Source organism: Solanum stenotomum, chromosome 3 (assembly GCF_019186545.1).
Source record: "Solanum stenotomum isolate F172 chromosome 3, ASM1918654v1, whole genome shotgun sequence".
Lineage (NCBI taxonomy): Eukaryota > Viridiplantae > Streptophyta > Magnoliopsida > Solanales > Solanaceae > Solanum > Solanum stenotomum.
Window position 1 is genome coordinate 4,687,852 of NC_064284.1, and position 13,078 is coordinate 4,700,929.

General features: G+C 31.8%; 1 protein-coding gene across 1 annotated transcript; it reads left to right on the top strand.

Moving 5' to 3' along the window:
* The first annotated feature begins 5,894 nt into the window (after positions 1-5,894).
* LOC125857452 (glycine--tRNA ligase, mitochondrial 1-like) lies at positions 5,895-12,993 on the top strand. The gene is made up of 9 exons (XM_049537047.1): positions 5,895-6,301; positions 6,814-7,196; positions 7,293-7,410; positions 7,862-8,056; positions 10,046-10,270; positions 10,619-10,678; positions 10,776-10,856; positions 10,945-11,350; positions 12,622-12,993. The coding sequence occupies exons 1-9, from the start codon at positions 6,122-6,124 to the stop codon at positions 12,837-12,839; spliced, it is 1,866 nt and encodes a 621-aa protein (XP_049393004.1). The 5' UTR covers positions 5,895-6,121; the 3' UTR covers positions 12,840-12,993.
* Positions 12,994-13,078: the final 85 nt, after the last annotated feature.

The following is a 13,078-nucleotide window of genomic DNA, read 5'->3' on the forward strand; positions in this document are numbered from 1 at the left end:
TTTGAACAACTTTCATATATAGCAAACACAAAAATCATATTTGTACGTTATAGCTATAGTTTGAATAATTGCACTAAATTTTGCTATGGAGCTTTTGATTTGTATAATTTGCTATGGAGCTTTTGATTTGTACGTTATAGCTATAGTTTGTATAATTCGCTAGATACATAAAATTTTATACAAATTGTTCAATTTTGTATAAATTCATTTATACATTATAATTTGTATAATAAGATTTGTATTTGTATAATTATAAGTGTATAGAACAAAAATATATGTATTTGTATTTGTATTTGTATATACACTTTTCTCTCGCTTTATACAAACATAAATACATTTTATACTGAAATGTATAAAATGGCTAATTGTATACCTAATCATATGGCAAAAAAATGGGATGTTTGCTGCGAATTACAAATAAAATAAACTATGGCTATAACATTTAATTTGAATTATTAGTTTGTTATTTCATACAATTTCTCCTTTTTAATTTATTTTTAAAGTTTTTTTATTTATTTTGGGGACAATTTTAGAGACCTCTCCTCATGTTTATATTTATCATAGCGACTTTTTTCTTATGGTTTAAGATATTAAGGATTTGGAGAATACGGAGATGTGGGGGATCGAACCCCATGCAAAGCGAGTTGCTTTGCCATTTGAGCTGCATCCCCAACTTCTAATTAAATTGATTAAAATTAGATGATTCTAGTATTATGTTTCTTATCTTCCTAAATAATTTTAACTGCTATATAATTTAATACTTTGTCAAAATCAAATTCACTTACTAATTAAATTAGAATTTGTGAACTTCAAATTCTTAAAAATGTAGTATTAAAATGTATTTTTGTTTAAATTCATGACAAGTTGGTAGCAATTTGAAAAATTATTAATATTTTATTATTATCGTATTTAAAATGAAAATTGACCTAAAAAATTTATGCAAAAGTAAATTAAAAAGGAAATAAATGAATCTTAAAATCACAATAGCTATTGCTTATGGTGAAAATTTTGTTAATAAAAAATTATTTATTTACTGATGAATGTCAAATCTTTTTAAGTTTTTCTTTGTCATAACAAATAAAGTCAAATAGATGCATATTCGAAATGTAAATGTTATGGGTTCAATACCTTTTACGTTTTTAGCGCTAAACTATTATATTCTTAAAGTTATTGATTCTTATTTATATTTATTATAATAATATTAATATATTTCTTCTGTGAATTTCAAATTCTTATAACATATTTTTATCATCTTTATTCTTTGAAGCATATTTTCAAGGGAAAATTGTATAAAATAGCAAACTATTAATTAAAAATTAAATGTTGTAATCACAGTTTTATTTAATTCTAATATGTAGCAAACACTTTGTCATTCGCCTCTCTCCCCAGATATCTCGCTCACCACTCTCCTGATCTTGCTTGCCACCCTCTCTCTTGCCTCTCTCACTTTACACAAATACAAATATATAAATTATGTTTGTGTTTGTATAAAGCGAGAGAAAAATTTTGTTCGCCTCTCTCCCCTGATATCTCTCTCGCCTCTCTCACTTTATACAAACACAAATGTATAAATTGTGTTTGTGTTTGTATAAAGCGAGAGGAATTGTATATACAAATACTAATACATATATTTTCGTCTTATACACTTATAATTATACAATACAAATCTTCTTCTACCCAGTTCTTTTTTGTCTTTCTCTCTTTCTCGCTTTATACAAACACAGATTATACAAAAAAAAAATACTTTCTTATTTGTATACAGATTCCAAATATATACTTATACAATAGTTTCTTTTTATATAAGTATACCGAAATATACAAATTAATAGTCATAGCAAACATAAAATTTGCCATGGAGCGCATATGCAAACTATAGCTATAACATACAAATATGATTTTTATGTTTGCTAAACCTAAAATTTACTCTATTTTCAATTATTTTGCTTCTCCTTGATATAGTACTAATCAAGTTCCTCGTTGTATGTAAATTTTAGTGTGTCGCGATTAAAAAAAAAAGGTTAAGATTTCATCAAGAAGCATAATGAGACCTCAATTGCAACAGGTAGAAACTATATTTTCTGTGCGTCCATTAAAAACAAGTCTAAAGAAAAAATTCACTTTACTTAATCACAAAACGCTTTACTATGAGTCTAAATTAAAAGTATCATTTGACTTCTCAAAAATGTTGAATTGGGTTCAGGTAATGGACTTATTTGTCTAACTAATATGAGTCATTTTGATCATATTATATATTTGACTAATTCATTTATAAATGATATGATCAAAATTACTAATATCGCGAGACATAATAGACCATTAACTAAACCCACAATAATGCAAGTCAACATACTTGATAAGTTAATGGGTATTCTTAGTCTAGATTCATAGTAAAAAAAATTGTGACTAAGCAGAATAAAAACAAATTATATTTGATTTTAATAGACATGACATAAAGAATATAGTGTTTACAAGTTGCAACCTCAAGATATTTCTTGATAAAAAATATCCAACAAGGAACTTGATTAGATGATCTCAAAGGATAGAGAAGAAAGATACATTTTTAACAGCCACACAATTTGAAAATTCAAACAAAAAATATAAAAATTACACTATAATGAATAATAAAATATGACCCGATAACTTTACGAAAACGACAAGTTAATGCTAAAAACATAAAAAATGTTGAGTCTATAACATTTAAATTACAAATAGGCCTTCGTAAAGTTGCTGTTATAAACAATGAAAATCCTTTTTAAAAATAAAATTAAAAAATTTCATCAATATGTGAATAATTTTTTTCCCATAGAAAATTTCTACCATAAGTAATAGTTATTGTGTTTTCATAATTTGTTTGCTTTATCAACAATTTATTTTTGCATAAATTTTTTTAAAGATAGTTAAATACTAAGTAATTTTTCAAAACGTAACCACCTTAATTAGATTTATCATGAAAAAAAGGAAGTTTGAAAAGTATTTTAATACAATATTTTAAAGGTTTCAAGTTCACAATTTTTAAATTTAATTATTAGATGATTTTTGTTTTGATATTAACATTTAATTACATAGTTAAAAATAACTAAGAACATAAGAAACAGAAAATTAAAAACAATTTAATTATAATTAATTTAGTTAAAATTTAATTAAGTAGTTACTAATTAATATTATCTATTATTATTTTAATCGACGTCTTTTGTTTTGGACCTTATCAAACAAAGCTCAAAGCAAAATGTATTATTCACCCAAGTCTGTCATATATATATAAATCAAAATCATAATCAATTATTTATTAGAATATGTCATGATAAAAGAAAAAAACTTCCCAACATCTCTAACAAAAAAAATAATTAAGAAATTATAACATAATGCTATAATATTATATATTTCTGGACTCATAATTCTAGTTCTCCATGATAACCATTAAGGTTTAACACTTGTAAATGCAGCTATATATATATAATGATTAATGCATTAATAAGGAATATAAAAGGCAACAAACAAACAAATAAAGAATAACCAGTTGATTAATTATTCATCTATTTAATAAAAAAAATTGAGTCAGTCACAAACAAAATTATTCAATAAAAATTATGTTGTTAGACGTAATATAATGCACCATGAAATTAGATGGGACATATTTTTTCAACAAAATTCTATCCAACTTTATTAGATATATATATATATATATATATATATATATATATATATATATATATATATATCTGTGTGTGTGTGTGTGTGTGTGTGTGTGTGGCCTAAATCCCACAAAGAAAAATATTCATCCTAAATTTATATTTTAATAGTGTTAATCATTTTAATTTTTAATATGTCTTTTTCTGTTTAATGAAAAATCCTCAAAAGAAAACGTCGAGAATTTAAATTATAATTAATTTAATGTAATTCACTTCATTTTTTATTTCAAAGTACAGTTTTATTGATTTTATTTTATAAGGATAAATAATAGTGAAAATATGTTAGGAAATGTCACTAATTTGAATAGTCTTACTGATAAAAATATAATTTTAGAACGAAAGTTGATTTTGTTATATGATTAATTGTTAAAGCATAAAATTTTGATCCGACACATATAAAATATGAAACATTCTTCAATAGCGTTCTCAAATTCATAGTTTAATAAAGAGAAGAAACTTTAAAGAAAGATTAATGACTATTTTTTTTTTTAAAAAAAGGAGCTAGATAGAGAGAACACTAACCTTTTACGACGATATTCCTTATACTTGTTCAATTAAATCTCTAGCTTGGAACCTTGAATTGAAAAATTATGAAGAAAGAATTAAAATTTCAATCAAATGACTTAAATTAAAAGCAGAGATAAATAAAGAAAACTGATCTTTATATGATATCAGATCTGAAACTTATTAGAAGAAATTTTTAGATCCAAGCCTTAAAATAAAAAAATAATTACTAGAAATTAGATCTTAGATCGATATCCTTAAATTCTTGAATAATACATACAGTATTGTCAAAATCGAAGGAAAGATCAAAGATGAAAGGACAAAAAAATTATACTTTATATGTTATTTGTAGGCATAGAGTGAAAGTGAACAAAAAAATCATATAAAGGCTTTGTTGCGGCCATGGAGATAGGCCAAGAGACAATGTATAGTGATAGACTAGAAGCGTCTGTTAGGGTTTTCGACGAAGATGATTTTTATAGGCTCGAATAATGCGCCTCTTTTATCAAATCACCCTTATTAATTTTAAAATATTACTCTAAAACCTCATATATTTTGATAAAGCTCTCTAAATACGCTATATATGACGTGTATTGTTATCATATTTGGTTGTCTATCTAAATGCGTAGTAAATGACGTATATTACCTATTGAACCTTTCTTTAAAGGAAAATAAGTAAAGAATTTGTTACCGTTGAACAACTTGAGAGTGTGTTGCATGTCAAGTCCCAACATTTGATAATACTGTAATCAAATGCACCAACTCTCGAGGTGTGTTTGCATGGAAAGCAAATACAAATGAAAATCATCGGTAGGAATTTTAAATATAAAACACATTTAAATATAATTATCCCCCACCATTATCACTAATTATTGTCCCACACCGTCACCATCATCTAACAAATCTCCAATACATCTACCATCATCTATTGGCATTAATTTTCTTAAAATATTTGATATATATTAGATTAATTTAACATTTTTAAATTTAGTGTTTATAATTTTTAAAGAAAGATAAGTTTTATGTATTAAAAAATAAATCATCATGACTGTTTTATTTTCTGATGTTAAAATAAGATTTTAACACGTGTCTAGTTCAAACATAGATTGTTCTCTATAAAAATTAAATTATTTCAAAATTATAGCTCTGAACGAAAATTAAATTATTTCAAAATTATAGCTCTGAGATTATAGTTTATAAACTAATTTATCATATTTATAAGATAGGATAAAATTATCTAAATTGAATGAAATAAGATTAGATATCTCAAATTAAGTTTGAAATTTTACGTATGTTTTATGCTTTTTCTGTTCAATAATAGTTGTCCGTCATTGACTTGACACATGACTTAAAAAGCAGTAAATGATAGATATATAATTTTACCAAATCACGCCATTTAAATATTGAAAAATGAATACTAATAGTTAATAGCAAATGTAAAATAAACATAACATAATAAATTATTCATTAATTTTATAAACTAAACAAATATTGTTAAACATTCAAAATAACATATCAAATAAATAAAAATAAATAGAGAAAATATGTATTTAGTTAAAGGAGTAATATAAATTTATACCGTCAACTAAACGACCCCTCTAAATATTCGGAGCAAACATTTTGTTAGCGTGTTTAAACGGTGTCTTTTGGCTAAATAGTGAAAAGGCAAAAACAATTTAGACTGTGTGCCAGTGCCACTGTGGGTCTAGTCAAATTCTTGAAAGCATACAAATGATGAGTAATTAGCGAAGAAGAAACTGAACTGGCGTGAATTAGCAGCAATAGCCCTAAAGAACCATAGTGTGGGGGACCGGAATATTGAATTACCTTAAAAATATCCGTTATCCATAGTGGAGACGAAAAATATCTTTACCTCTCTGATATATTCTTGGATAAATCGATCTGAATTCTGAGTGATTCTGTCAAAAATGGACCCTGCACAAGAAGCTCAGAACAGAGAAACTTTCCGACAAGCTGTGACTAATACCCTTGAACGCCGTCTTTTTTACATACCCTCTTTCAAGATCTATCGTGGGGTTGCTGGCCTTTATGACTATGGCCCTCCTGGATGTGCCGTTAAATCCAATGTCCTCGCTTTCTGGCGCCAGGTTTCTCCTTTTCTTGTTTTGTTCTTATATATGTTCTTTACTCAATTGGGGTTATTCAATCAGGATAGTAAACAGTAAGGGGTCGTTTTTAATTGGAGACGAGAAGGGGTTGTTGCTCAGATGGTAGGGTTTGTTTGGTAGCTACTAAAGAAGCAAATTATTCATGTATTAATTTGGTAGCCAAGTTAGGAAATAAATTGTTCACGTTTACAATTAATACCACTTGATTTGCAATTTAGAAACCCGCGTGACTACTTGTATAAGTTAGGAGGGAATTGGTGTATTGTCTTATGGTGGGACAGAAGATAGAATAACTAATACGTGCGTAATTCTAACCAGCTAGCAAATGTCACCTAATGGTATGGGTTTAGTTAGACATGTTCATGATCATGGGTTTGTATGGAGATTGTTGTATTATGTTCTTTCTTTCTTGAGACAAGATGGGTTCTGCCATGTTTATATGATGTGTGTTAAGATAACTTCAATTGGTGACTTGTGCTTTTGTAATTCAGCATTTTGTTCTTGAGGAGAACATGTTAGAGGTTGATTGCCCATGTGTTACACCTGAGGTTGTGTTAAAGGCGTCAGGTCATGTGGATAAGTTCACTGATCTTATGGTGAAAGACGAAAAGACTGGCACTTGTTATCGTGCTGATCATCTGCTCAAGGACTTTTGCAAAGACAAGCTTGAGAGAGATCCTAATCTTCCTGCTGAAAAGGCTGCAGAATTCAGGCATGTGCTTGCTGTTTTGGATGATCTTTCTTCTGAAGAGCTCGGTGCTAAGATTAAGGAATATGGCATTACTGCTCCTGATACCAAGAACCCTCTTTCTGCCCCTTATCCTTTCAACCTCATGTTCCAAACCTCAATTGGGCCATCCGGCGTGAGTCCTGGGTAAGAATATCATTTAGAGCTGTGCTAACCCATTGCTTTTGCTTAGTTTGATAGAGATATTTTTTGAATATCCTGTCTGTCTTCATTTGCGTGCAGTTACATGCGTCCAGAGACTGCTCAAGGCATTTTCGTCAACTTCAAGGACTTGTACTATTACAATGGAAATAAGCTTCCTTTTGCGGCTGCACAGATTGGTCAAGCTTTTAGAAATGAGGTTAAAAAGCGAATCTTACTGTTGCCTTTGTTTTTCTGATGTGAATCCTGATCATATTTGTATTTTTCTACTATCTATCTGGAAAAAGTATAATTTGAGGACTTCTGAAGGGTGAATAAGTAGTTGTCTGGGCACTTAAGTTTCTCCACATTGCTGATGATCAGAATCTGTAGACTGTTCTATCTTAATCTGCTGCCTTGGGTATGGTGAAGAAGACATGAGTGATGCTTCAAGTGTGCAACTAATAGCATTATGCTAATACATTTTCTGTAGAAATGTTAGGCTAATATGCTTCAATATTTTACCCAACCCTTTTTCCCCCTTTTTTGGTTAATTTTTATTTGATCTATATGTTAATGAAGCTTTCTTGATTTATTTTACCTCTCTAGCTAGCTCATAGAAGGACCATGTTTGCATTTTTGTAAATAATTTAAGATGACAAGATATGCAGATCTCACCACGTCAAGGTCTCCTGAGAGTCCGTGAATTTACACTGGCTGAGATTGAGCACTTTGTTGACCCGGAGGATAAGTCTCATCCAAAATTTCCTGATGTTGCAAATTTGGAGTTCTTGATGTTCCCAAGGGAAGATCAGGTGGCTGGAAGATCAGCAAGGAGAATAAATATTGGTGAAGCAGTCGCCCAGGTTAGCTAATGTCAACGATTAACTTCTCCTTTGTTTCTTCCTCTCTCCTGGATAATCTCTCTGATTTCTGTGAGAAATATATGAGAACAATATTATTGAATTGTTGTTGTGTCTACATTATTACATTGAGATCCTATTTATAGACACTAGAATACAATCCTTTACCAAGTAGGATACTATTTACTATTCTATTCCTATTTGTGTTCCTATTCCTATTCTAAATAGGATTGTATAAACCTATTCCTATTCTAATAGGATTGTGTAAACCTATTCCTATTCTAATAGGATTGTATAAACCTATTCCTATTCTAACACTCCCCCTCAAGCTAGTGCATACAATTCATGTACCTTAGCTTGTTACATATATAATTAATACGAGGACCAATGAGGGGCTTGGTGAGATATCTGCAAGTTGATCAGTCGACTTCACAAAATTGACAATCAATCTCAATGTGCTTGTCTTCTCATTAAATACTGGATTTGATGCATAATGTCAATCAATCTCAATGTGCTTAATCTTCTCATGAAATACTGAATTTGATACATAATGTGGATAAAACACAGAGCGATAAAATTACAGTGTTGAACTTCCCAATCCAAACTTGCAAAGACTGTTTCAGACCATAAAGTGACTCACATAATCGATAATCGACATACAAGACTTTTAAACTCCCCCTGAGCAACAAAGTACTCAAAATCTAGTATAAAATATATGGATCTTGTTGGAATCAATAGACGAGTCGATATTAAACAAGAAAGTCACTGAAAAACTGGCCAGAACATGCTCATATGTCGGAGCATTAGATTTGATGGCTAAAAGTGGTCATAATCTAAAAAATAAAATTATATGGGTAGGGTCGGAATGATGTCACGACCCAATCAGAAAATAGAAATTATATAGGATAGTTCAAATTGATGGAACGACCCCATTGAAAAGGAGAAATAATATGGGTAGGGTCGGAATGATGGCACGACCCTACTGAAAAAGAAAAATTATACGGGTAGGGTTGGAATGATGGCACAACCCTACGCAAATCAGATTTGAGGAGTCACCGGAAAGACGAATAGAACTATGCAATCAAATCTGAGGAGTCACTGAAAAGACACATGATGCTATGCAACTCAGATATGGGGAAATAGTTTGAAAAAATCCACGGTACTACACAAATTAAATATGAAAAGTAGTCCGGAGAGATGCACGGTGCTACGCAAATCAGATATGCAAAAAAAGGCAGTCACCGAAGGATGGCACAGTGCTACACAAATTATATATGAAAAAGTAGTCATTGGAATGATGACAGAGTGCTACACAAATTAGATATGAGAAAATAGTCACATGAAAGATACATGGTGACCCAACTTTTGCTAACGTAATCATTGGCCAGACAGGCAACATATATGGGTGCCACCCAGCGGCAGTGGAAACTCTTTGATTTTCTACCAAGATTTTAGAGGCTCTGATACCATGTTAAATTAGGTCTTAGGCCTAACTCACACCCCAAAAGCTAGCTCAAAGGGAGGAGGATTGCCCAAGCCTTATAAGGAGTCCACCCATCTCATTAACCACCGATGTGGGACCTTTGTCATTCTTTAACACCCCACCTCATGCCCAGTGCTTAGCATCTGGTGCGTGGGCAATTTTTTATTTTGGGGGCCCCAACATCGGGTGAGACGGGCCTTGCTTTGATACCATGTGAGAAATATATGAGAACAATATTATTGAATTGTTGTTGTGTCTACATTATTACATTGAGATCCTATTTATAGACACTAGAATACAATCCTTTACCAAGTAGGATACTATTTACTATTCTATTCCTATTTGTGTTCCTATTCCTATTCTAAATAGGATTGTATAAACCTATTCCTATTCTAATAGGATTGTGTAAACCTATTCCTATTCTAATAGGATTGTATAAACCTATTCCTATTCTAACAATTTCCATTATCCATATTTGAAAATGACTCATCACACTGTTATTGTTGTAGGGAGTTGTCAACAATGAAACTCTTGGATATTTTATAGGAAGAGTATATCTATTTCTTACTCATCTTGGTATTGACAAAGATCGATTACGGTTTCGACAACATCTTGCAAACGAAATGGCACATTATGCGGCAGACTGTTGGGATGCTGAAATTGAATGTTCCTATGGATGGATTGAATGTGTTGGTATAGCTGATAGATCTGCCTATGACTTGCGTGCTCACACGGTAAGGCTAACATAAAATAGGGCATTCTGTTAGTTTTTTCTATTCTTAAAGCCCCCTTCCCAGTCTTCTCTTATGGTGCTTCATCAGTTGCTTGGCGTTTGAATTTCCAAGTTCACTGTTTTCTTCTTTTCGGGATCTATCGGATAACTTATGGTTAGCCTAAGTTTCATGCAAATGGACGTATTTTTTCTAAGTAAACAATTGTATACTGGGTATTTTTCCAGCCTCTCTACTTGAGGTAGAGGTAAGGTCTGCGTACACTCGACCCTTCCACACTTTGTGGGAATAGACTGGGTATGATGTTATTTGTTGTAAACAATTCTTTACTGAACTGAGTACCTATTGCAGGATAAAAGTGGTGTGCCTCTTGTGGCCCATGAAAAGTTTCCAGAGCCCAGGGAAGTAGAGGTGTTTCTCTTTCTCTCAACCCCTGAACAAGATAATCTAATCCTGAATAAAATACATAAACATGCTTACTAGCTTAATTTGTTATCTCTATTTTCAGAAGCTTGTAATAGTTCCAGCGAAAAAGGAGCTGGGTCTTGCTTTTAAGGGTAACCAAAAAATGGTGGTTGAAGCACTGGAGGTACCTGATAGTATTGCATTAGTTTACTCGTTTACGCCTTTCATGTGAGGGTTAATTATTAAGTGTAATTATTTGTTTCTGTTGCAAGGCTATGGGTGAAAAAGAAGCAATGGAAATGAAAGAAACATTGGAGTCTAAGGGGGAGGCCACATTTAATGTTTGCACGCTTGACAAGGTTGTCACTATAAACAAGAATATGGTGTCCATCTCCAAGGAAATAAAGAAGGAGCATCAGAGGGTTTTTACTCCATCAGTCATTGAGCCATCTTTTGGTATTGGGAGGATAATATACTGCCTCTATGAGCATTCTTTCAACACCAGACCTAGCAGAGATGGTGATGAACAAATGAACTTTTTCAGTTTCCCTCCTCTCGTAGCTCCTATCAAATGCACAGTGTTTCCGTTGGTTCAGAATCAACAGTATGAGGAAATTGCTAGACAAATTGCTAAGTCACTGACTGTCTACGGGATCTCGTATAAGATTGACATAACAGGTATCCTTGTTGTCTTCGAAAGTTATTCTAAGCACTAAGCTGTAGCAACTTCTGATTTAGGACTGTCACTTTTCTTTCCTTTGACAAGTATAATGAGTACCCTTTCTTTCAATTGATATAAATGTTAATTTCAAAATCCATCGCTAATTTTCTATTTGATTTTCCGTGAAAAGCTATCTGAATCTAGGGTGTTGGAGATTTATTCTCCACCCGTACATTTACATGTCACCTGTATACTCATTTTGCCATTTCTGAGAATGACTAATTTGAGCTATCAGTTGCTTACGAATTATTTGTTTGTCCTTTTCACTTAGGACAGTGATAAGAAATCGATATGTGGACATTACTTTAGACTCTTATTAAGATATGTTTTCTACGTTGGCTTAGAACTAAGATAGTTTTAAGCAAATTCTAACATTGGTTGCAATATTGGATTGATGTTCACTGGGAATTGCACCTAATAGTGTTATCCAACTCTGTTCACTAATGCTTAGGCAGAAGGGAATAACCTACTTTATTTTGCCTCTAGTGGAATTCGAACTAGTCTCTATGATGTTCATTCCAGCTGGTAACTGGTGCAAAAGTCTAGGTGTACAAGCTGGCCCGGAACACTACTAGTATAAGAAAAGGGAGAACTACATTCACCCGGAAATTTGTAAGTTAACTAAATAAAATTTGAAACAATATTTAGATTCATGTTGAGTAATTGACATAATGTATTGTCCGATGTTCATTAAGGTCCACCTGTCCAGGCCAATATTTTCGGTCTATCAACTTTGTTTGCTGACCCTCTTAAGTACAATAGGTAGTAACTTCGAAGTCTGGCTAAGGTTGGTGCTTACACGGCAAACAACTTCTGTGTTTGCATTGTCTAAATGCAGAATTTGAGTTTGACTTCTTCTTTTGACTTACCGTACACGGGGACTCCAATTTATCCTTGTGCGCTATCCATTATGGTGCTGGTCTCCTTGTGATATATAAATCTGGTCATGTCTGAAGATGTGTGCACCGGAGACTGTTATTATACAATACTCATATATATGCTAAAGTTTCCCTTGTTTACCAACGAAGTTATATTGACTAATATATGAGAAATCAGCAGCAGCCGTATCAAACTATGATGACCTGGTTTTATTGTAGCACTAAAATATGTTTATATACTTTAAGGTTGATGAACTGCTAATACAATAACTATGCCTCAAGCCCTCAAGTGCTAAACAAGTTGGGTCGGCTATATAATTCTTGACTGACCATGTGATTTTGTGCTATAGGTACGTCAATAGGGAAAAGGTATGCAAGAACAGATGAACTTGGAGTTCCCTTTGCCATTACAGTGGATTCAGCAACCTCTGTGACGATCCGTGAAAGAGACAGCAAACAGCAGATTCGTGTGAATGTGGATGAAGTAGCATCTGTTATTAAGGAGGTAACTGATGGGCAGAGCACATGGGGTGATGTGTTATGGAAATACCCTACCCATTCTTCTTGATCCCCTGAATTGAGAATGTTTATTAGCGGATTGATTTGTTACACATCGACAATTTGTTTGACAATCATGCATCAAAGTGACAGTAAATCCTTGTGCAATGAGAGTACTTTGTACCATTTAGTCCCATAATTCATTTTCCTTATTTGTGGTCTTATTTTTAGTCTATTCTGTTGTTTTTGTCCATTATGTGTGTTAGAGATGTTAGAACTTTAAGCAGTTACAGAAGGGAAATGAGGGAC

Excerpts from the sequence above, each read along its gene's own strand:
- LOC125857452 (XM_049537047.1), top strand. The coding sequence starts at position 6,122 with ATGGACCCTGCACAAGAAGCTCAGAACAGAGAAACTTTCCGACAAGCT. Across the intron at positions 6,302-6,813 it reads TCCTCGCTTTCTGGCGCCAG|CATTTTGTTCTTGAGGAGAA; the intron begins GTTTCTCCTTTT and ends TTTGTAATTCAG. Across the intron at positions 10,857-10,944 it reads TGGTGGTTGAAGCACTGGAG|GCTATGGGTGAAAAAGAAGC; the intron begins GTACCTGATAGT and ends TTCTGTTGCAAG.